This window comes from Abramis brama, assembly GCF_963993115.1.
Source record: "Abramis brama genome assembly, chromosome: 6".
Taxonomy (NCBI): domain Eukaryota; kingdom Metazoa; phylum Chordata; class Actinopteri; order Cypriniformes; family Leuciscidae; genus Abramis; species Abramis brama.
Genome location: NC_139968.1, coordinates 34,832,218 through 34,855,489, shown reverse-complemented (window position 1 = coordinate 34,855,489; position 23,272 = coordinate 34,832,218). Strand labels below are relative to the sequence as shown.

Sequence of the window (23,272 nt, the reverse complement as noted above, 5' to 3'; positions counted from 1 at the left end):
AGCAACCGCCTAGCAACACCATAGCAACCACCCAGAATACCCTAGCAACCGCCTAGCAACACCATAGCAACCACCAAAACACCCTAGCAACCGCCTAGCAACACCATAGCAACCATCAAAACACCCTAGCAACCGCCTAGCAACATCATAGCAACCACCCAGAACACCCTAGCAACCACCTAGCAACACCCTAGCAACCACCCAGAACACCCTAGCAACCGCCTAGCAACACAATAGCAACCCCCCAGAACACCCTAGCAACCGCCTAGCAACCACCCAGAACACCCTAGCAACCGCCTAGCAACCACCCAGAATACACTAGCAACCACCTAGCAACACCATAACAACCACCCAGAACACCCTAGCAACCGCCTAGCAACCACCGAGAACACCCTAGCAACCACCCAGAATACCCTAGCATCCGCCTAGCAACAGCATAGCAACCACCCAGAACACCCTAGCAACCGCCTAGCAACCACCCAAAACACCCTAGCAACCGCCTAGCAACCATCCAGAATACCCTAGCAACCGCCTAGCAACCACCCAGAATACCCTAGCAACCGCCTAGCAACAGCATAGCAACCACCCAGAACACCCTAGCAACCACCCAGAATACCCTAACAACCACCTAGTAACACCATAGCAACCACCCAGAACACCCTAGCAACCGCCTAGCAACCACCCAGAATACCCTAGCAACCACCTAGCAACACCATAGCAACCACCCAGAACACCCTAGCAACCGCCTAGCAACACCATAGCAACCATCAAAACACCCTAGCAACCGCCTAGCAACATCATAGCAACCACCCAGAACACCCTAGCAACCACCTAGCAACACCCTAGCAACCACCCAGAACACCCTAGCAACCGCCTAGCAACACCATAGCAACCCCCCAGAACACCCTAGCAACCGCCTAGCAACCACCCAGAACACCCTAGCAACCGCCTAGCAACACCATAGCAAACACCCAGAACACCCTAGCAACCGCCTAGCAACCACCCAAAACACCCTAGCAACCACCCAGAATACCCTAGCAACCACCTAGCAACCACCCAGAATACACTAGCAACCACCTAGCAACACCATAGCAACCACCCAGAACACCCTAGCAACCGCCTAGCAACCACCGAGAACACCCTAGCAACCACCCAGAATACCCTAGCATCCGCCTAGCAACAGCATAGCAACCACCCAGAACACCCTAGCAACCGCCTAGCAACCACCCAAAACACCCTAGCAACCGCCTAGCAACCATCCAGAATACCCTAGCAACCGCCTAGCAACCACCCAGAATACCCTAGCAACCGCCTAGCAACAGCATAGCAACCACCCAGAACACCCTAGCAACCACCCATAATACCCTAGCAACCGCCTAGTAACACCATAGCAACCACCCAGAACACCCTAGCAACCGCCTAGCAACCACCCAGAATACCCTAGCAACCACCTAGCAACACCATAGCAACCACCCAGAACACCCTAGCAACCACCGAGAACACCCTAGCAACCAACCAGAATACCCTAGCAACCGCCTAGCAACACCATAGCAACCACCCAGAAGACCCTAGCAACCACCCAGAATACCCTAGCAACCGCCTAGCAACACCATAGCAACCACCCAGAACACCCTAGCAACCCACTAGAAAACCCCCAACAACTTTTTAACTGTAAACTACTTTAAACTTTAAACTGCTTTAAACTTCAAACTGATTTAAACTTTAGACTAATATAAAATTTAAACTACTTTAAACTTCAAACTAATTTAAACTTCAAACTAATTTAAACTTCAAACTACTTTAAACTCCAAACTACTTTAAATTTCTTCAAACTTTCTGGTCCGGCTTTCTCAAGCCAACTTAAAGTTTGTCTCGACGAACTTTTTAATCTAGTTATCCTCTCAACTGCTAACAGGGCTTCTTCCAAACTCTCCGAGTAAATTCCCCACACCTGTTGCCAATCTGTTGGGGTTGTCATGACAACAGACGCACACACAGGCCCGGGGACGGAGTTTCACTCACAAGTGTCCCACCAGAAACACTGCTTCAGCGGGAATAAGTTCCACCTGCTTTTTGTCACATCGTGACACGTTTAAGCAATAGTACCTATTTTACCTTAGGATACTTTAATACCTATATTACATTCATAACCATTCAGTTCAGGTTATAAGCTGTCAGATGAAACTAAACATGGCATAGTTACATGTTAGAACACACTAGTAGATAAACAATATGTAGTTGAAAGCATATACAGTACTGTAAATGAGGTGAGGTGTCATTGAGGTGCAAATGACTCCGTCTCTCCCGACAGATCCATCCTGTGCCTGGAGTGTCCCAACAGTCCTCAATCAGCATATTGATGAATCCCTTGCACTAGATAGGCATTAGCATACTGTGATGATGAAGGTCATTGTGACACATTTAATTCACATGTACACCTTTAAAGGGATTTCTGAAGTACTAGGGCAGTAAAGAGTTCTACCAATTTTCATATTCATATTCGCTCAGCCCTACAGTTATATAGTGTTTAAGGCTAAATGTAGGCTAAACAATGTAAATCACAAAAAAATACACAAATTCAGACATTTCACTGGTGTTGGTACCGACTGAAATCTTGGAATTGTGACAATTAGAGAGTTTCACTTTCAGCTGATCTTCTCTCCATCTTACAAATTCTCTTCAGTGTCCATTTCAATGTATTAATGATGTTAAATTGTTTTATTGTTTTATTGGGAGCCTCGGCCTGAGTCTGATTTAAGGATTTCCCATGTCCTCTAAAGGAATGTCATTGGGATCATGTGGTGGGTTATCAGCATCATCCTCCTGTAAGAACACACAGATTCACAGAAGGTTAAAGTAATGAGGAGGATTGATGTTTCAGATACACAAACACAAAAACTACTACAGATTTGTGTTTTCATTTCCTTAATATTAAACACTGTCTATAAACTGCATCAAACTGTCATCTCCTGTACTTCAGTATTACAAAATTACGTATTATGATTTCAATATCACATCAAAACTGCTTAAACTGTTGTATTGGCGTTTTCTTACAAGACTTGCTATCTGAAAAAAATTCACACTTTATGTTTTAATATGAATTGTTATTTAATTAATTTTGGCATTATTTGTGTTTTTGATAGTTTCGACTGCCTCACTGGTGAACTATACAAAAAATGACTATTCATTCACAGTTTACATTTATGTTTGTATATAGAATTAAATTCATATTCCTTGCTATATGTAATATTTACGTGCTGTTGTACTTCTGTATAGATCTTGTGACGATAGTAAATCACACCAGCAGTTACAACTGCAGAAACCAGCAGAACACCAACAACTATTCCTGCTACAGCTCCTGAAGACAGACCTGAACCTGGAACAGATCCAGACAGACAGACAGACAATGTTAACAGCTCGACTGATAATACACCCAGTGTTTAACAATATATTTGACTCATATTTACACCTCTCTACCTTACATACACCTTTCTGGTCATCAGTTGTATGATATTGATTTAACTTATAAATGGCACCGGCAGTTAAAATCACTAAGACACTCAACAGAAAACAATTCACAGGAAAACTGCACTAAAGTTAATAACATTAGTCAAAGTGTCATCGAGTCAAAGTTCACTTTTTTAAACTGTCCATACCCATCCGTTATTGGGTTGATTTAAAAATATTGAACTTTTTTTTGTATTCCTAAAAGAAAATGCATTTAATGGCTGAATTATACACTCACCAATGAGAGAAACACTGAATCTCTTCACTCTAGTGATGCTGAAGCTGCTGTTGTTGATGATGATCTGTAGTTTATATTCTCCAGAGTCTGTGTTTCTGGTGTTTGTGATGGTCAGAGATCCAGTCTGATGATCCAGCTTCAGTCTGTCTCTGAATCTCTCTTTACACTGAACATCTGTACAGATCTTACTCTGATCTCCAGTGATTTCAGCGATGAGAATGTCATTAAAATACCACGTCAACACATCATTTGTGCTTTTTATTACACCAGGATCTAAAGTAACAGATTCTCCCTCCTTCACTTCTTCTCGTTCAGCAGCAGAAACACCTGAAACACAAACCAACAGTTGATTAAAGTTCTAGATGAAAACAACAAACACCACAACATGAGAGAACGAATGAAATTGCATAAGCCCTTTCTTAAAGTTCGATCTGAAAAGAAATGATATGTTTTGTACTCAAACCCATTTTACATATTTTACATTATAATCCTCATTTAAACAGATAATAACAGAAGCTGATCAGAGATGGTGTGATTAAAAACTGTCGACTCCCTCTGAGCTCAACTGCAGCTTCCTATGAAAAAATTAACTGCTACAACAAACAACTTGTCAGTGGAAAAACTGTACGAGATCCCGAATACTGTAAGAATTATAAATGAGGAAAAAATAAATAAATTCAGGCAAATTAACAATACAGTTTAAACATATATAAACTGCATTTAAACATTCACTAACTCACCATGAACAGTAACATTGAAGATATTTCCACTGACGCTGCTGCTGCTGATGATCTTCAGTTCATAAACTCCAGAGTGTGTTGTGTTGATATTTCTGATGGTCAGAGATCCAGTCTGATAATCCAGCTTCAGTCTGTCTATGAATCTCTCAGTGCCTTCATTACACTGAACATCTGTACAGGTATGGTTGAGATCTCCATTGATTTGAGCGATGCGAATGTCATTATAATACCATTTAATATCTTCTTCTTGGTTTGTTTCAACACCAGTGTATAAAGTGACTGAATCTCCCTCCATCACTGACACTTCTTCTGATCCAACACCAAAAACACCTGGAGAAGAAATGAACAGCTTTTCTACAATATATTTTTAATCCTGCGGTTTGAATCTCCCACATAAATAGTGTTTAGCTACATTACATTTTAATTTGGCAGAAGCTTTTCTCATATTGCATTCAAGTTACATTAGTCAACACTTTAAAGTATGCGATTTAATAGTTCAGTTTAACTCGCATCTGTGTGTGAACACTACACTCTCTATTGATACTGAGGCTTTTTAGGTCGGGTAGATCTGTGATCTCTGACTCAGTTTGTTCACTGGCTTATATGACTGTGATATGCTGTGTTTAGCACCAACTGGCAACCTGAGGTGTTGAAATACTATTGGGTAAATAAGCAGCGGGCAGAATCCCACAGACCAAAACATGTATATATATATATTTAACTTCATCGGAATGGTACGAAACTTGGTAAAGGTTTTGGCACAACACAAAAAAATAAATTATGGACATAATTCGAACAGGTTAAATGGTCCTGAAAAAAATAGTCACATTTGTGCTCCTTGTGGGAAATGAATGGGAGACAAATTCCATCTATTTAAACTTTTGGTACTGCAGCCAAACAAAATCTTACTAAAAGCTAAATTTTTGAGAAATCAAGCTCAAATTTTTAACACAACATGTTTAGATGTATGGCTTTGATTTTCTCACAGTTTTAGACTAAAACATGTTTTTGAAAATATATATTTTATATAAAAATTGAAAATAGTATTTTTGCACAATTTTCATAACAATAAACGTAAAATTCTGTAACTTTTTTTAAGTTCACTTTTTAAAACTTTTTTCACTTCAACAATAATCGTCTTTGAGAAGAGATCAAACTAAAGTCTGTGCTCTGAATCATTCAAGATTTACGACAGTTAAAAGCTACACTGTGTAATTTTTTAAGTTGATTTGTACTAAAATGAGGGCCAGTCATTAATCTGTTTAAAGTCATATGTTTACAGTCATTAATATATTCATATAGTTCTATGTATATGTGATATTTAATTCCCTGTTGCTTTGTAGTCAGGCAGTAAGTTACTCGCCTATTGTTAGGACCCTGATGCTGACGCAGTTTAGTTTGAGGTACGAGCGCTATTATTACTATATGCGCAAGACGGACCTAACGCGATGAGAACGCCAGTTCATCCGCGATCGATAAAGAGTAATCACATGTGTGCGTGCATCAAAGAGTAAGTTAATCTTTATTATACTGCGTTATTTACACTGTGAATGTGCGTAAATTTGTCTTAAGGACGTGATTAACACATATGCAGTAGCACACGTGTCTGTAAGATAATCCTATTATACGATCGCTGTATAGACATATTTCCAGTGTTAATGTCATACGAAATACAGATTGTATTCACTTGCATATTGATGTTTTATCAGTGTGTATATTTATACTTTTATTCTTATTTCTCTTTCTAGAACCACACTTAATTAAATAGTTCAAGTTTAAAATGAGTGGTCTATGAGTGGTGTTTGCATCTGGCTCCTCCTAAACGGACATCACTTATTTGTTCTGATCGGACAATCTTTGGTGGTTGCCACCGGGTATTAATTAGCCCTAAGAGCTTAACAATTCTTTACATGGTCCTTCGAGCCGGATCTGGCAACTTCTGAATTAACATAATGTCCATACATAGTGAGGAGAATAGTGATGCTACAGTTCGCTCCCGTCGTCGAACGCAAATGCCAAGGTACCTCGCAGACTATGAGGTGAATTATGTGCCAGAGCACCGATCAGCGCACACACCCTCAGACCATTCCAACGAGGGAGAACAGCTAATAGGGGCTACAGGAGGTTCATTACCACCTCCCAACACCCTTGTTGCTAACATTGATCACTTTCCTGCCAATGAGGAAAATCCACACTTCTCTCCTGAAGTACTGCAGATGCGGCTAAAGGATCTGGAAGAGGAGAACCGTCAACTCAGACATGACCTCAGAGAACACTCCGCAGCTCACTCTCCAAGGCCAGTGTCTCCATCTCAACAATTTCTTTTGCCCAGACACTCAACGTGTAATATTGAGGATCAAGCCTCTACCTCACCATCACGCTACAGAGTAACGTCAACAATAGATCAAAGAGATCAACGTTATGAAAGCGATAAGTCAGTGAAACGTAGAGAGGATAAGTTGCACGCAGAACGTCAACGGGACAGAATAGATGAGATTATCCACGAGCTGCAGAGGATGAAGGCGAGTTCCAAGCCATCTAGACAGTTTTCGCCATCGCCAGAACGTGCATCAACAGCCCAGAGGGCGGAGCGTGCTGATGAACGTTACCAACACCCAAGGCAGCTATCCACACACTATTACAGCCCTACCTCTAGGCGACAGAGACCTTATGGTCCCTCATCGCCACCCAGTCAAGAGAACACTTATCGAGGTCCAACCCCTACCATTCCTAACTTCACTAAAGAGGATCCACGTGAGTTCGCCAGGTTAAAGGTAGCTCTTGATAATCTCCTGCCTGCCGACGCTACAGAGCGCTTTAAGTTCCAGATATTGATGGACCACTTAAAGCTTGAAGAAGCATTGCTCATTGCTGACTCCTACTGTAACAGCAGGTACCCTTACAGTCATACCATGCAGGCTCTAACAGAACTCTATGGGCAACCCCATCAACTTGCACTGCAACGCATTGCTGTCCTGATGGATGGACCCAGCATTAGAAGTGGTGACACCAGAGCATTCAGGCTTTTCGCACTAAAGGTACGGGCCCTGGTCGGAATGCTGGATCAGTTAGGAAGTCCTGGACGTACAGAACTGACTTGTGGGTCTCACGTCACCCGACTCCTCGCTAAATTGCCTCACGATCTCCGAGCAAACTTTAAGAGGTATGTCAATCCACTCAAGACACCTATCCCTACCTTGTTTGAATTTGCAGAATGGCTGGAGTATGAGGTGAGGGTGCAAGGGGACGGTACCCAATTCATTGTTGACTCTGGCAGAGAGAGACAGAGTTTCCGCAAAGACCAGCAAAGAGTACCCAAAGTATTTCACAAATCTACTGCCATCTTCCATGGAAGTGAGCAAAGGCCAGTTTCCAAGGATGAATCAGTTCACAGAAATGCAGTTTCTGAGGTGAGACCACTAGAGAAACCAAAGAAATACTGTCCCTTTTGTAATACAACTCAGCACTATCTCAATCAGTGTTCAAACTTCAAACTGCTGACTAAAGAGCAAATCGTGACCTGGATCAGATCTAATCAGAGATGCTGGAAATGTGGACGTGATCACCAAGCAGGTCAGTGTACTCTTAAGGCCAAATGCAAGAAGTGTCAAAGAAGACATCTCGAAATTCTGCATGAGGTCAATAACGAAATGAGTGCTAATGCGACCAAAGAAACTGCAGAGATCACACAGTCTACCAGCACCACTATAGAAACTCTGTACGTCGATCGACCAACTGGCAGTAGAGTGTTACTGAAATTGTGCAGAGTCATCATACGCAATGGAGACTTTTCACTGGATACATATGCATTGCTAGACGATGGTTCCGAGCGCACTATACTTCTCCATGAGGCAGCTCAGCAACTCCACCTTCACGGTAAGCCTGAAGACCTGTCTCTTCGCACAGTGCGTCAAGATATCCGCATCATCCGTGGCTCCACAGTATCATTCTCAGTGAGTCCTGTCACACAACCAGATCGCAACTTTGCAATCAAAAGAGCCTTCACAGCTGAGGAGCTTGGACTATCACCTCATTCTTACCCAATTGAAACGCTCCAAAGGAGATATCACCATCTCAGAGGCCTACCTCTGCAGTCAATCGACCACGCAAGGCCATTACTGCTCATTGGGTCAGATTACCCACAACTGATCACCCCTGTTGAGCCAGTTCGGTTAGGACCCCCTGGAGGTCCAGCAGCTGTGAAAACTCATTTGGGATGGACACTCCAAGGTCCATCAAAGTTCCTCGAACACATCCCTCACACACAACAATGCTTGTTTACATCTGTAAGCCTTGCACCTAATGATCTATTCAGTCAAGTTGAGAGGTTGTGGCAGATGGACATCTTACCCTACCAAAATGAACGGCTTGTGACAAGGTCAAAGCAAGATGCAGAAGCTGTGCGCATGCTGGAAGATAAAACAATGAGGGTTGAAATTGATGGTGTGCAAAGATACGCTACCCCTCTTCTGTGGAAAACCAGTCCTCCACCTCTAACTGCTGCAAAGGAAGCAGTACTGCCTCATTTGCGAAGGACTGAAAATCAGCTGGCAAAGAGCTCTGAGAAATCCCTAGTGTACAAGTCCGAGATAAACAAGCTGCTAGAAGCAGGCTATGTGAAGAAAATTTCCCAATCCGTAGCTGTACAGACTCAAGGGTGGTACATTCCACACCACATGGTCCACCACAACGGAAAGAACAGGATTGTATTCAATTGTTCCTTCAAATTCCAAGGGCTGAGCCTGAATGAATATCTCCTTCCTGGGCCAGCTCTGGGTGCGACCTTGCTGGGAGTACTTCTCCGTTTCCGAGAGTATGCAGTAGCCATTAGTAGCGATATAAAGGGGATGTTTCATCAGGTGCGCCTCCTGTCAGAAGACCAAGCATTCTTGCGATTCCTGTGGCGAGACCTGAACACAACTAACCCACCTGATGTCTACCAATGGTCAGTGTTACCCTTTGGCACCACGTGCAGTCCGTGCTGTGCAACCTTTGCTCTTAGGAAACATGTCACTGATCACAGCCATCCAGACAGTGAGGTACGAGCATCAATAGAGCGTTGTTTCTATGTTGACAATTGGTTGCAAAGTGTCCCCTCTCTTGAGACTGCCAGGCAATTAGTGGATGACATGCGACATCTTCTGGCCGAGGGTGGATTTGATCTGCGCCAGTGGGCTAGTAACACTCCCCAACTCCTGCAACACCTGCCGCAGCAAATCAGGTCAGAGAACCATGAGCTTTGGTTTAGTTCAGACAGAGCAGACCCTCAGGAGCGCACACTGGGACTTAGGTGGCAGTGCAGATCCGACACACTTGGTTATAAACATGGCCATGTTGTAAAAACTGAGCCCACTATGCGACACATATATAGCATCCTTTCCAGTCAATACGATCCATTAGGATTCATCACCCCATTTACCACTAGAGCTAAGATAATAGTCCAGAGGCTCTGGGACAAAAAGAGAGAATGGGATGACCCTGAACTGCCCACAGACCTCAGAAATGCATGGCTCACATGGGAAGACGAGCTTCCACAACTTTCCAGTGTCACACTGTCCAGATGCTACACTACGAAGGTAGATCCCTTGACCAGCTCAAGAAGTGTGCACACGTTCTGTGATGCCTCAGAGCGAGCGTACGGCGCTGTAGCCTATCTCCGCACTGAAGATAAAAAGGGAAAAATAGAGGTGTCATTCTTGGCAGCTAGATCACGAGTAGCTCCAAAGAAGCAGCAAACAATCCCCCGACTTGAGCTATGCGCTGCTCTTACTGGAGCACAACTGGCAGCAGTTCTGAAAAGAGAGCTCACACTAGACATCAGCAGTTTCAAATACTGGACTGATTCTACAACCGTTCTCAACTGGCTTCAATCAGACTCGTGCCACTTCAAAGTGTTTGTAGGAACTAGAGTTGCGGAGATTCAGGACCTAACTGAGTCACAATCATGGTCCTATGTGCACTCTCAAGACAACCCTGCTGACGATATTACTCGTGGCATGTCACTGGCTCAGCTAGCCAAACCTACCCGCTGGAAGAATGGCCCAGAATTTCTGCAGAAACCTCCTTCATCATGGCCTAAATTGCCCAACCTAGATCCAGCCGACACCTCAAAAGAACTGCGCAAACCAACATCCTTCCATCTTCTAATAAATCAAGATGACCAGCATTCAGTTAATGCATTTCAATACAACAGTTTTCAAGAGCTTGTAGACGCATCAGCCAGAACCCTTCACGGGGCGGCCAGTCCCACAGACACTGTCACGGCTGAAACTTATAAGAAAGCTGAGCTTAGCCTCATCCAACGGTCTCAAATGGAGAGTTTTCCTGACGAATATGCTCAGTTACAAGCAGGGAAACTCATCTCCTCAAACAGTCGTCTAAAGACTTTAGCTCCTGAATTTGATTCTGACATGCAGTTGATTAGAGTGGGTGGACGACTCCGAAGATGTCATCTGCTGAGCCCTGACATTCTTCACCCAATTGTCCTAGACCCAGTCCATCCAGTAACTAAGCTACTAATTCAGCAGTATGATGCACAGCTCCATCACCCTGGTACTGAAAGGGTCTTTGCTGAAATCAGAAGACGCTTCTGGATCTTGAGAGGTCGTCAAGCTGTTCGTTCAATTCAGCATCATTGTACTGAGTGTCAAAGATGGCGTGGCAAGCCCAATATCCCTAAAATGGCTGACTTACCCCCTTCAAGTTTAAGACTCTTCCAGCCGGCCTTTTACTCCACAGGCATGGACTGTTTCGGCCCATTTACCATCAAAATTGGGCGTCGAAATGAAAAACGCTGGGGTATCATTTATAAATGTTTGACCACAAGGGCAGTGTACATTGATCTTCTCTCTCAAGCCGACACAGACTCTTTTCTCATGTCTCTACGTCGATTCATCGCCCGTAGGGGAAAACCTCACGAGTTGCGCTCTGATCAGGGTACGAATTTCAAAGGTGGAGATCATGAGCTTAAAGAAGCCTTCAACAATATTCACCCTCAATTGCAAAAGGAACTTGCCAAGCAACAGATCAACTTTCAGTACAATCCACCAAACTCCCCACATTTTGGAGGATCATGGGAAAGAGAAATCAGATCTGTTAAAGCTGCACTGTACACCACCATTGGTGCTCAAACTGTCACAGAGGAAGTGCTGAGGACTGTCTTAATTGAAATTGAGGGAATTTTAAATTCAAAGCCATTGGGATATGTATCTTCGGATGTAGCTGATCTGGACCCAATAACCCCTAACTCACTCTTAATGGGCCGGCTAGACTCTGCCTTGCCTCAGGTCATTTCCCTGCATCTGAACTGCTCAGCCGCAGACGCTGGAAACACAGCCAGATACTGGCAGACCAGTTCTGGAGCCGTTATCTGCGTAACTACCTGCCCGGACTCCAGTCTCGCCAGAAGTGGCAACAAGAGAAAGACAACCTGATCGTAGGGACAGTAGTTATGATTGCTGATCCACAATTCCCCAGAGCACTCTGGCCTATCGGGACTGTGAAAGCTGTCATTGCTGGAGCCGATAATAAAGTAAGAGCCGCAGAAATTCAGGTCAAAGACAGAACCTACATCAGACCTGTTGTCAGACTGATTAAGCTCCCTCCACTCCCTGAATGACTGGGAGTACTGGCCCGAGATGCAAATCTGCAAACACATTTGGGGGCGGCTGTACTAAAATGAGGGCCAGTCATTAATCTGTTTAAAGTCATATGTTTACAGTCATTAATATATTCATATAGTTCTATGTATATGTGATATTTAATTCCCTGTTGCTTTGTAGTCAGGCAGTAAGTTACTCGCCTATTGTTAGGACCCTGATGCTGACGCAGTTTAGTTTGAGGTACGAGCGCTATTATTACTATATGCGCAAGACGGACCTAACGCGATGAGAACGCCAGTTCATCCGCGATCGATAAAGAGTAATCACATGTGTGCGTGCATCAAAGAGTAAGTTAATCTTTATTATACTGCGTTATTTACACTGTGAATGTGCGTAAATTTGTCTTAAGGACGTGATTAACAAATATGCAGTAGCACACGTGTCTGTAAGATAATCCTATTATACGATCGCTGTATAGACATATTTCCAGTGTTAATGTCATACGAAATACAGATTGTATTCACTTGCATATTGATGTTTTATCAGTGTGTATATTTATACTTTTATTCTTATTTCTCTTTCTAGAACCACACTTAATTAAATAGTTCAAGTTTAAAATGAGTGGTCTATGAGTGGTGTTTGCATCTGGCTCCTCCTAAACGGACATCACTTATTTGTTCTGATCGGACAATCTTTGGTGGTTGCCACCGGGTATTAATTAGCCCTAAGAGCTTAACAATTCTTTACATGATTCTTAGCAAAAACACTTCGTTATTTCAAAATGATATGTGCTCATTAATATATAATTACTTCTACCAACTAATCAAGTATTCTCTTAAAGGGATACTTCACCTCTGGAAAGATGAATGTGTATTGCACTGGGGTCAGACAGACCAGACCACCTGAGAAAGTAGCTACTATGTCTGACTTCAAAGAAATTAATGGCAACATTTTGGAAGAAACCGTACAGCACCTTAAAACATCAACCTGCGCTCTTGACACACTTCCCACATCTTTTTTCAAAAGTGTGTTAAACAGTTTAGAAGCAGATCTTCTAGAAGTGGTAAATGCTTCACTTCTCTCTGGGAGCTTTCCAAACTCCCTGAAAACTGCAGTTGTCAAGCCCCTCCTGAAAAAGAGCAATCTGGATAAGACCATATTAAAGGGATAGTTCACTTTGAAATAAAATTTTGGTATGTTTTAGCTTACCTCAAGGGCATCCAAGATGTAGGTGTCTTTTTTTCCGCAGTAGTTTCAATTTTGATATTTTTAGGTCAAACCGTTCTTGTCTGTCAGTCATATAATGCAGGTAGATGGTCACTGTCTCAAAACCCAAGCACAGAGTCCAAATTAAAACAATTCCCCATCGTCCAAATTAAACAATTCCCCATAGCAAGTACACATTGATGGCCTAAGACACGAAACGAGCGGTTTGTGTGAGAAAACGAACAGTATTTATATCGTTGTTATCTCTTGAACACAGCACACGTCCAAATGATCTGACGGCGCGGGCGGGTATAGATATATAAATAGATGTCGCCTTGGCTACTGCAGTTCATTGGAACAAAACCGTAGCCAAGCGACATCTAGTGTATACATCTATACCCGCCCGCGGGCGGGTATAGATGTATACACTAGATGTCGCCTTCGCTACTGCAGTTCATTGGAACGAAACCGTAGCCAAGGCGACATCCATGTATATATCTATACCCGCCCGCGCCGTCAGATCATTTGGACGTGTGCTGTGTTCAAGAGATAACAACGATATAAATACTGTTCGTTTTCTCACACAAACCGCTCGTTTCGTGTCTTAGGCCATCAATGTGTACTTACGATGGGGAATTGTTTAATTTGGACGATGGGGAATTGTTTTAATTTGGACTCTGTGCTTGTGTTTTGAGACAGTGACCATCGACCTGCATTATATGACTGACAGACAAGAACGGTTTGACCTAAAAATATCAAAATTGAAACTACTGCGGAAACAAAGACACCTACATCTTGGATGCCCTTGAGGTAAGCTAAAACATATCAAAAATTAATTTCAAAGTGAACTATCCCTTTAAGCAACTATAGACCGATCTCAAATCTTCCTTTCATAGGCAAGATCATTGAAAAAGTTGTCTTCAATCAGCTGAACAAATTCTTGAGCTTGAATGGATCCTTTGACCATTTTCAATCTGGTTTCCGACCGCACCACAGCACAGAGACAGCACTCATAAAGATAATAAACAATATTCGCTTAAATACTGATTCAGGCAAATTATCAGTGCTGGTGCTACTCGACCTCAGTGCTGCATTTGACACTGTCGATCATAACATACTACTTGACAGGCTGGAAAACTGGGTGGGGCTTTCTGGGATAGTCCTAAAATGGTTCAGGTCATACTTAGATGGGAGAGGTTATTATGTGAGTATAGGAGACCATAAGTCTGAGTGGACATCCATGACATGCGGAGTCCCTCAAGGCTCAATTCTTGCACCACTCCTGTTCAACCTGTATATGCTCCCAATGAGCCAAATAATGAGAAAGAACCAAATCTCTTACCACAGCTATGCAGACGACACACAGATTTACTTAGCCCTATCGCCTAACGACTACAGCCCCATTGACTCCCTGTGCCAATGCATTGATGAAGTAAACAGTTGGATGTGTCAAAACTTTCTTCAATTAAACAAAGACAAAACTGAAGTCATTGCTTTTGGAAACAAAGATGAAGTTCTCAAGGTGAACGCATACCTTCACTCTAGGGGTCAAACAACTAAAAATCAAGTCAGGAATCTTGGTGTGACACTAGAGTCAGACCTTAGTTTCAGTAGTCATGTCAAAGCAATAACTAAATCAGCATACTATCATCTGAAAAATATTGCAAGAATAAGATGCTTTGTTTCCAGACAAGACTTAGAGAAACTTGTGCATGCTTTCATCACCAGCAGGGTGGATTACTGTAATGGACTCCTCACTGGCCTTCCCAAAAAGACCATAAGACAGTTGCAGCTCATACAGAACGCTGCCGCCAGGATTCTGAGCAGAACCAGAAAATATGAACATATCACACCAGTCCTCAGGTCTTTACACTGGCTCCCAGTTAAATTTAGGATTGATTTTAAAGTATTATTACTGGTATATAAATCATTCAATGGCCTAGGACCTCAATACATTGCAGATATGCTCACTGAATATAAACCCAACAGATCACTCAGATCATTAGGATCATATCAGCTAGAAATACCAAGGGTTCACTCTAAGCATGGCGAATCTGCTTTTAGCTATTATGCCAGCCGCAGCTGGAACCAGCTTCCAGAGGAGATCAGATGTGCTCCTACAGTAATCACATTCAAATCCAGACTCAAAACACATCTGTTTAACTATGCATTTACTGAATGAGCACTGTGCCAATGCTCGTCCGACTGTTTGTACTGTACTGTATTTTATTTTATTTTTCTAAACTGTTTTAATTATTATTATTTCTTTAATTATTTTAATTTCTTCTATGTAAAGCACTTTGAATTGCCATTGTGTATGAAATGTGCTATATAAATAAACTTGCCTTGCCTTGTATTTAAATTGGGTCATTTATGTAGTAGAAATGTGAAATTATTTTTGAATTTGGAGCCTTCTAGAATGAGAAAAGCCAGAAAATGTATTTTTGGCTCATGTGGATGAAAGACAACAACTCCCAGAATGCACTTGCTTCGCTGCTCTACGAGGCCACCCCCAAGCCACGCCTACCGGTTACAGAGCAGTTGTAAACAATAAAGCTAAGCTACAAGTGAGTCTCCGTGACTAGTCTGCTCGGGTTTTTGAGATCGCACAAAATGTCCGGGATTCGGCTTTTGCATTCTACAGTCGCCATTCATTATGTTTACTGTGGCGAGCAGGACGAGGCTAGAGCCGCGGGAGAACAACGCGAGGCCGGTGGCGTGATTACTGATGAGCGCCTGTGAGACGCACTGGTCTCGTGGGCTATCTCTCACGGAGGAGCGGGTATTTTCTTAGCAATGGTAAAACGCACATCAACCGATCAGCCACCGGCCTCGCGTTGTTCTCCCGCGGCTCTAGCCTCGTCCTGCTCGCCACAGTAAACATGATGAATGGCGACTGTAGAACGCAAAAGCCGGTGGCGTGATTACTGATGAGCGCCTGCGAGACGCACCGGTCTCGTATCTCTCACGGAGGAGCGGGAATTTTCTTAGCAATGGTAAAACGCACATCAACCGATCACTTGTTTAGCGTTCATGTAAACACTACATTCAGATTCACCAGTCGGAATGAATTCAGTCTGATTGAAACAAAAGGTGTGCATGTAAACAATGAATGGCGACTGTAGAAAGCAAAAACTGAATCCCGGACATTTTGGACGATCTCGACGGCCGGTCCGGACATGTCCGGGGAAAAAAATCAGTGCACATGGCACCAGGACACCCTAGGCCGGAGGTCGATGATCGACTTTGTGGTCGTTTCATCCGACCTCCGGCCGTATGTCTTGGACACTCGGGTGAAGAGAGGGGCGGAGCTGTCAACTGATCACCACCTGGTGGTGAGTTGGATCCGATGGCGGGGGAGGAAGCTGGACAGACTCGGCAGACCCAAACGTACTGTGAGGGTCTGTTGGGAACGTTTGGCCGAATCTCCTGTCAGAGAGATCTTCAACTCCCACCTCCGGCAGAGCTTCGACCAGATCCCGAGGGAGTCTGGAGATATTGAGTCCGAGTGGACCATGTTCTCCACCTCCATTGTCAACGCGGCCACTCGGAGCTGTGGCCGTAAGGTCTCCGGTGCCTGTCGAGACGGCAATCCCCGAACCCGGTGGTGGACACCGGAAGTAAGGGATGCCGTCAAGCTGAAGAAGGAGTCCTATCGGGCCTGGCTGGCTTGTGGGACTCCTGAAGCAGCTGATGGGTACCGACGGGCCAAGCGGACTGCAGCCCGGGTGGTTGTGGAGGCAAAAACTCGGGCCTGGGAGGAGTTCGGTGAGGCCATGGAGAAGGACTATCGGTCGGCCTCGAAGAGATTCTGGCAAACCGTCCGGCGCCTCAGGAGGGGGAAGCAGTGCCCTACCAACGCTGTTTACAGTGGAGGTGGGCAGCTGTTGACCTCGACTGGGGATATCACCGGACGGTGGAAGGAATACTTCGAGGATCTCCTCAATCCCGCCGTCACGTCTTCCATTGAGGAAGCAGAGGCTGAGGGCTCGGAGGCGGACTCGTCCATCACTCAAGCTGAAGTCACCGAGGTAGTCAAGAAACTCCTCGGTGGCAAGGCACCGGGGGTGGATGAGATCCGCCCTGAGTACCTCAAGTCTCTGGATGTTGTGGGGCTGTCTTGGCTGACACGCCTCTGCAACATCGCGTGGCGGTCGGGGACAGTACCTTTGGACTGGCAGACCGGGGTGGTGGTCCCTCTTTTCAAGAAGGGGGATCGGAGGGTGTGCTCCAACTATAGGGGGATCACACTTCTCAGCCTCCCTGGGAAAGTCTATGCCAGGGTACTGGAGAGGAGAATCCGGCCGATAGTAGAACCTCGGATTCAGGAGGAACAGTGTGGTTTTCGTCCCGGTCGTGGAACACTGGACCAGCTCTATACCCTCTACAGGGTGCTGGAGGGCTCATGGGAGTTTGCCCAACCAATCCACATGTGCTTTGTGGATTTGGAGAAGGCATTCGACTGTGTCCCTCGCGGCGGCCTGTGGAGGGTGCTCCGGGAGTATGGGGTCCGGGGCCCTTTGCTAAGGGCTATCCGGTCCCTGTACGACCGGAGCAGGAGTTTGGTTCGTATTGCTAGCAGTAAGTCAGACTTGTTCCCGGTGCGTGTTGGACTCCGGCAGGGCTGCCCTTTGTCGCCGGTTCTGTTCATAATTTTTATGGACAGAATTTCTAGGCGCAGCCAGGGGCCGGAGGGGGTCAGGTTTGGGGACCACACGATTTCATCTCTGCTCTTTGCGGATGATGTTGTTGTGTTGGCCTCATCAAACCAGGACCTCCAGCATGCACTGGGACGGTTTGCAGCAGAGTGTGAAGCGGCTGGGATGAAAATCAGCACCTCCAAATCCGAGGCCATGGTTCTCAGTCGGAAAAGGGTGGTTTGCCCGCTTCAGGTTGGTGGAGAGCTCCTGCCTCAAGTGGAGGAGTTTAAGTATCTTGGGATCTTGTTCACGAGTGAGGGAAGGATGGAACGGGAGATTGACAGGCGGATCGGTGCAGCTTCTGCAGTAATGCGGTCCCTGTACCGGTCTGTCGTGGTGAAGAAGGAGCTGAGCCGCAAGGCGAAGCTCTCGATTTACCAGTCAATCTACGTTCCTACTCTCACCTATGGTCATGAGCTGTGGGTCATGACCGAAAGGACAAGATCCCGGATACAAGCGGCCGAAATGAGCTTTCTCCGCAGGGTGGCTGGGCGATCCCTTAGAGATAGGGTGAGAAGCTCGGTCACTCTGGAGGAGCACAGAGTAGAGCCGCTGCTCCTCCACATCGAGAGGGGTCAGTTGAGGTGGCTCGGGCATCTTTTCCGGATGCCTCCTGGACGCCTTCCCGGGAAGGTGTTCCGGGCATGTCCCACCGGGAGGAGACCCCGGGGAAGACCTAGGACACGCTGGAGAGACTATGTCTCCCGGCTGGCCTGGGAACGCCTCGGTGTCCCCCCGGAAGAGCTGGAGGAAGTGTCTAGGGAGAGGGAAGTCTGGGCATCCCTGCTTAGACTGCTGCCCCCGCGACCCGGCCCCGGATAAGCGGTAGAAGATGGATGGATGGATGGAACTTGTATTGTTCATGAACGTGTTTCCATAATAATACAATCATAAGTGGATACAGTAAACACATAAAACAGTTCAACATGGAGATAGATGGAAACAAAAACCGAAGTTTTCTACTACCCCCCTTTTAAAGTGTGTAATTTACTCAAATGCCTTTCCTTTCACATATTTAAAATGACTTGCAGATTTATAACTTTATTACCTCTGAAGACATTATGACTGTAAACCAAAGATTTGTGTGGCTGATGCTCCTTTGGTTATGAACAGCTTGTGCTCGTACAAGCGTGTGTGTGCGTGTGGTCCATGAGCGTGCACACCTCTGGTTGCAGTTTCGCTTGTCACCAGAGGGGGCATAGTTCTGCAAAAACTCAGAGACTTGCGCAAAGCACCTTTAAGCATAGAATCTACCATTTATAATACATATGGGTAAATATAATACATATGGGTGAGCTGCTCGAATGGCGGCAGTCAATATTGCGCCTCCATCTTGAAAATACATTAGCCAAAGAGGGACATACCTGGAAATTCAAGCTTTGCCTTTCACGTTTTTACACTCAGCGGCACCGTGACGAATGCGACGGGGAGATTACTCACGACTGCCGGCAGATTTGAAATAATACGGCCACCGTAGGAGTTAAAATTAAGCTAGAAAGTAATATTCAGTTGGTAGTCATAAACAATTTCACCGCTAGATGGGAGTAATTCCTACACAGTGTAGCTTTAAGTTAGAAATTTAATTTTAAGGTCTATGCTTAAAAAGTGAATAAATGGATTATAAATACATGCGTAAATATAATTTAGTACCATAAAATCCCCTAAAAATACAAAATAAAAAACATTATCAAACTAAAATATATATATTTATTCTGTAAAGTGTTACCAAAAAAATCAATGTGGTGAAAAAACCTGCATGCTGGTCTTGGCTCAGCTCTTTTACCTTCTGCCAAAGTTCTCTTCTCAAACGGACATTGGAATATTAATTTTACAGAGTTAAGTTTGATGACTGTTGTTGTGGAAAAATTCAGTATTTCTTATATGCATTTGTTTTAAACCATTGTTAATCTCATTGAATCATGTATTTCTGTGAGTATCTTAGCAGCTGACGGAGGACAGGAAGGAACAGACGCAATAAAACGGATGGGCCAGGGAGATTGTAAGACCTGGGCTCGAGAAATGGTTCAGTCAGGAGAATACAGGGGTTGTTTAGTAATAAAGTGAAGTCCCATGCCCTCTCAGGAGGGGAACAGGAGATTATTTAAGTCATGAATGGAAGCCTTTTGGCCTGCTCAGGGGGGTAGAAGCCAGTCCAAACCGGTTAAGATATGGGGATATCAGTAAGGAGGAGTATAGTGTCAGAGAAGACACTATAAAATGTCTGTTTTTGTTGAGTCTGTTAGGTTCTGTCTTCCTGATACCGGGTAGCTGCGGTAACTGTGAACAGAATTCTCTCAGAGAATAAACTTTTTCTCTTTATTACAATTTGCCTCTGAAAGTTTTCTTATGCCTTTTGATGCTGTTTGATTAACCTTTGAAAATTGCCATTACATTGTCGACTTTGGCTTTTGGCTTGCTTAGTTCAAAAACATTATTGATCTGCCTTCTGCCTGCATTGACACCATTATATGACAGCTGAACTGAGCTGGACGATGACATCACAGAGCGGCTATATATATAATTGATTGATTGATTATCATTACCATGGCTTTATTACAAATATCATGGTTAAAATGTTTACCTAGGGTAAATGTGTGGTTACTGCAGTTTTACTGCAAATAGTTGAACTGTAGTAAACCAGATGGTTCATTTCCCAAAGGGACTGCCAGTGACAGGCTGTGGTAGGATACTCTAGGTACAACGATTGCACTTTTTCTGACAGTGTATAATTTATTAATAACAATTAGCCTACAGAACATAGCATGATCCATTTGTACTTTTAAAGTTTAATTAAATTAAAAATATATAATAATCGCATTAAACTAATTATAAGAAACGTTACATGCACTTTCCATTTGTTTATTGGGAAATAAGTCCCCATGCTTCTCTGTCATCTGACAAGGATTGTTCTGGACTCCCAAAAGCATCGTAATCCTAAACTGATCGCAGAATCTAGTATATAAAATGGTTTCTTACGACATGATTTGTTTTTGAGGAACGCAGCCCTGTTTAGTGGAGTCAGCAGCGATCGTTCACTGTGATTGACATTGACATTGACAGGTACTGCGTTTCAGCATTTGCGTAGGCCTAATTTATCTAATGGGCAAGACAAATAGGCTACTATAGGCTACTATACAATTCATGGGCGTCGGAAGCAAAAAAAAGTCGGTGGGTCCTCCTCCAGAATTTTTTTTTACTAATATAAAAGTGAGTGGGTCCAATATCATTGGTCTTAAAAAGTGGGTGGGTCTTGTCCCACCCATATACAATGGTTCCGACGCCCATGAGACAATTAGCTAACAGTTTTTCACTTCAAACCTTAGCCTATTGCAAACATTAATTTTCAAACAATTAAAATCACTGGTTAAAAAAAAAGTGTTAATAATAATTATGTTATGTGAGGTAGGGGGCTTTTTCGGAACACATGAAGCTTCGAAACTTTTACGAATCTTTTTTCGAATCAATTTCGGAGCGTGAATCAAACTGAGTCGCGTTCTCTGTAGGCTTCGTAACATAACTGTTCTCAGAATTCCAGCGGCTGGAGGACGATGATCTCTGTGGACTCATGAATCATACGGATTCACTGAGAACCAACAATTGCCTATGGTTTTTACCTGATCTCTGATCAGTTTTATACCTCAGTAGACATATAGCCTATAGTGTCTCTTACTGGCCGGTTTATCTTAGCAATCACTGAAACAAACAAAACAAGCTCTGAAAATTGATGAAAGAATAATATTCTTCTGTTGATAAAATATTATATAATAATATAAAGACAACATAATCTTATTAGATGATTAGGCTAGTTAATTGTACGCCTATTTGATAGATTTTACTGCTAATAAAATATTTGCAATGAGTTTGTAAAGGGTGTTTATGCATGAATAGAGTTTTTGTTCCTTTGTTTTGAGCACTGTTTTGACCAGCAGGACTCACTCAACTAGCGTGTGGCGTTTCGAACAGTCGAAGCAAATGGTTCAATATTTATCCCATCACTATTTATCGTTGTCAGTGGCACTGAGAGTTTTCATGCACGCCGTTTCAACACTAGCTTTAGGTGTTTGTTTTTCGCACGCTCCAGTCAATAACGCGTTAATGTGAATGTTTTGGCGATCAGGTCCACTGCCCTGCAGCCCTGGTTACATCGAATTACAGCAAAATAGAGTGAGCTTTGTAGAAAACTAAGTGAACATCGAATCACACTCTACTAAAGCTAACCATAATACTAGGAGTCACAGAAAACACCTGTGGAGACTGGAGAGATTGTAAGTAAGAAGTTCTTCTTACCATGGTAGAGTAAAATCAAGATCACCGAAAGCGAATTAAAGAAAATCTTCATTTGCAGCACATTATCATGATTCTGATCGTAAAATCATTTTGGAACATGGGAGCCTTTGAAATTCTGCCCATCTGTTCTTCAGCTCAGCCTATTCCACGTATATGCTACTGGACGAGCATGCGCGGTGGTTTTAGTCTGTACAAATAAAAAAAATAATAATAATAAAAAACTGAATTTAAGTTAAATATAAATGATCACTTGAGTGACAACTGCGTGATCTGACTGCTGTGATCAGTTTGTATATTAAACTTAAATTCAGATTTTTTTTTTTTTTTTGTAGCCTACATCATGGCATGACGTATAAAACTCCGTCGCTATAGAAACAAAGACGCTAAAATGCAATCATGCAATGAGCTTCTCTACTAGCTGCTACTTCTTGTGAAATTGATATTTTTATATTTGCTATTAGTATTATCCATACTGCAAAATCCTTATGTTTTTATTCAACTTTGTGTGGGCCTAATGAAAAATACGGGACAAATCCCGTCCCTTATTGATTTGATACGGGATACATCATCTTACTTGTAAATACGATTCAAAAGGAACCTTAAGTACAGATCACTATGGAAAAATTAGTAGGCTAGCCATTAAAGAAGGAACTCTTACCAGACAAAATATCATTAAGCACTTCTTTTTCTGACAAGATTTAGTTTCTTGATGCTGTTATTATTTTTGCATTTTCCCTTGAATGTGTAGCCTACTGGTATTTTAAGTTGTGTCCAGACTGTATTGTATTGTAGGCATACGCATACCTCTAGAATTAAAATTACAGAGACAATTACTTGACTCATTTTTGCTTCCACTCAACAGCAAATATGACCTGAATAAATATACTATACTAAATATATATATATATATATATATATATATATATATATATATATATATATATATATATCAGTGGCGGCTGCTGGTCTTTCAAAGAGGGGAAGCTCATTTTC

The 23,272-nt window shown here is 43.3% G+C and overlaps 1 protein-coding gene across 2 annotated transcripts; it reads right to left on the bottom strand.

Annotated features, from left to right (window-relative positions):
• Positions 1 to 2,102: 2,102 nt before the first annotated feature.
• Positions 2,103 to 22,450, bottom strand: LOC311084791 (uncharacterized protein). Of its 2 annotated transcripts, none has more exons than XM_084117074.1 (5): positions 22,280 to 22,440; positions 4,486 to 4,815; positions 3,746 to 4,072; positions 3,255 to 3,376; positions 2,103 to 2,823 (listed from the first exon to the last, which is right to left on the bottom strand). In XM_084117074.1, the coding sequence occupies exons 1-5, from the start codon at positions 22,329 to 22,331 to the stop codon at positions 2,755 to 2,757; spliced, it is 900 nt and encodes a 299-aa protein (XP_083973200.1). In that variant the 5' UTR covers positions 22,332 to 22,440; the 3' UTR covers positions 2,103 to 2,754. The 2 variants fall into 2 exon arrangements, with proteins under 2 accessions (XP_083973200.1, XP_083973201.1); XM_084117075.1 differs by having other exon boundaries at positions 2,114 to 2,823; positions 3,267 to 3,376; positions 22,280 to 22,450.
• Positions 22,451 to 23,272: the final 822 nt, after the last annotated feature.

Excerpts from the sequence above, each read along its gene's own strand:
- LOC311084791 (XM_084117074.1), bottom strand. The coding sequence starts at position 22,331 with ATGAAGATTTTCTTTAATTCGCTTTCGGTGATCTTGATTTTACTCTAC. Across the intron at positions 4,073-4,485 it reads CTTCAATGTTACTGTTCATG|GTGTTTCTGCTGCTGAACGA; the intron begins GTGAGTTAGTGA and ends TTTGTGTTTCAG. Across the intron at positions 2,824-3,254 it reads ATACAGAAGTACAACAGCAC|GAGGATGATGCTGATAACCC; the intron begins GTAAATATTACA and ends GTGTTCTTACAG.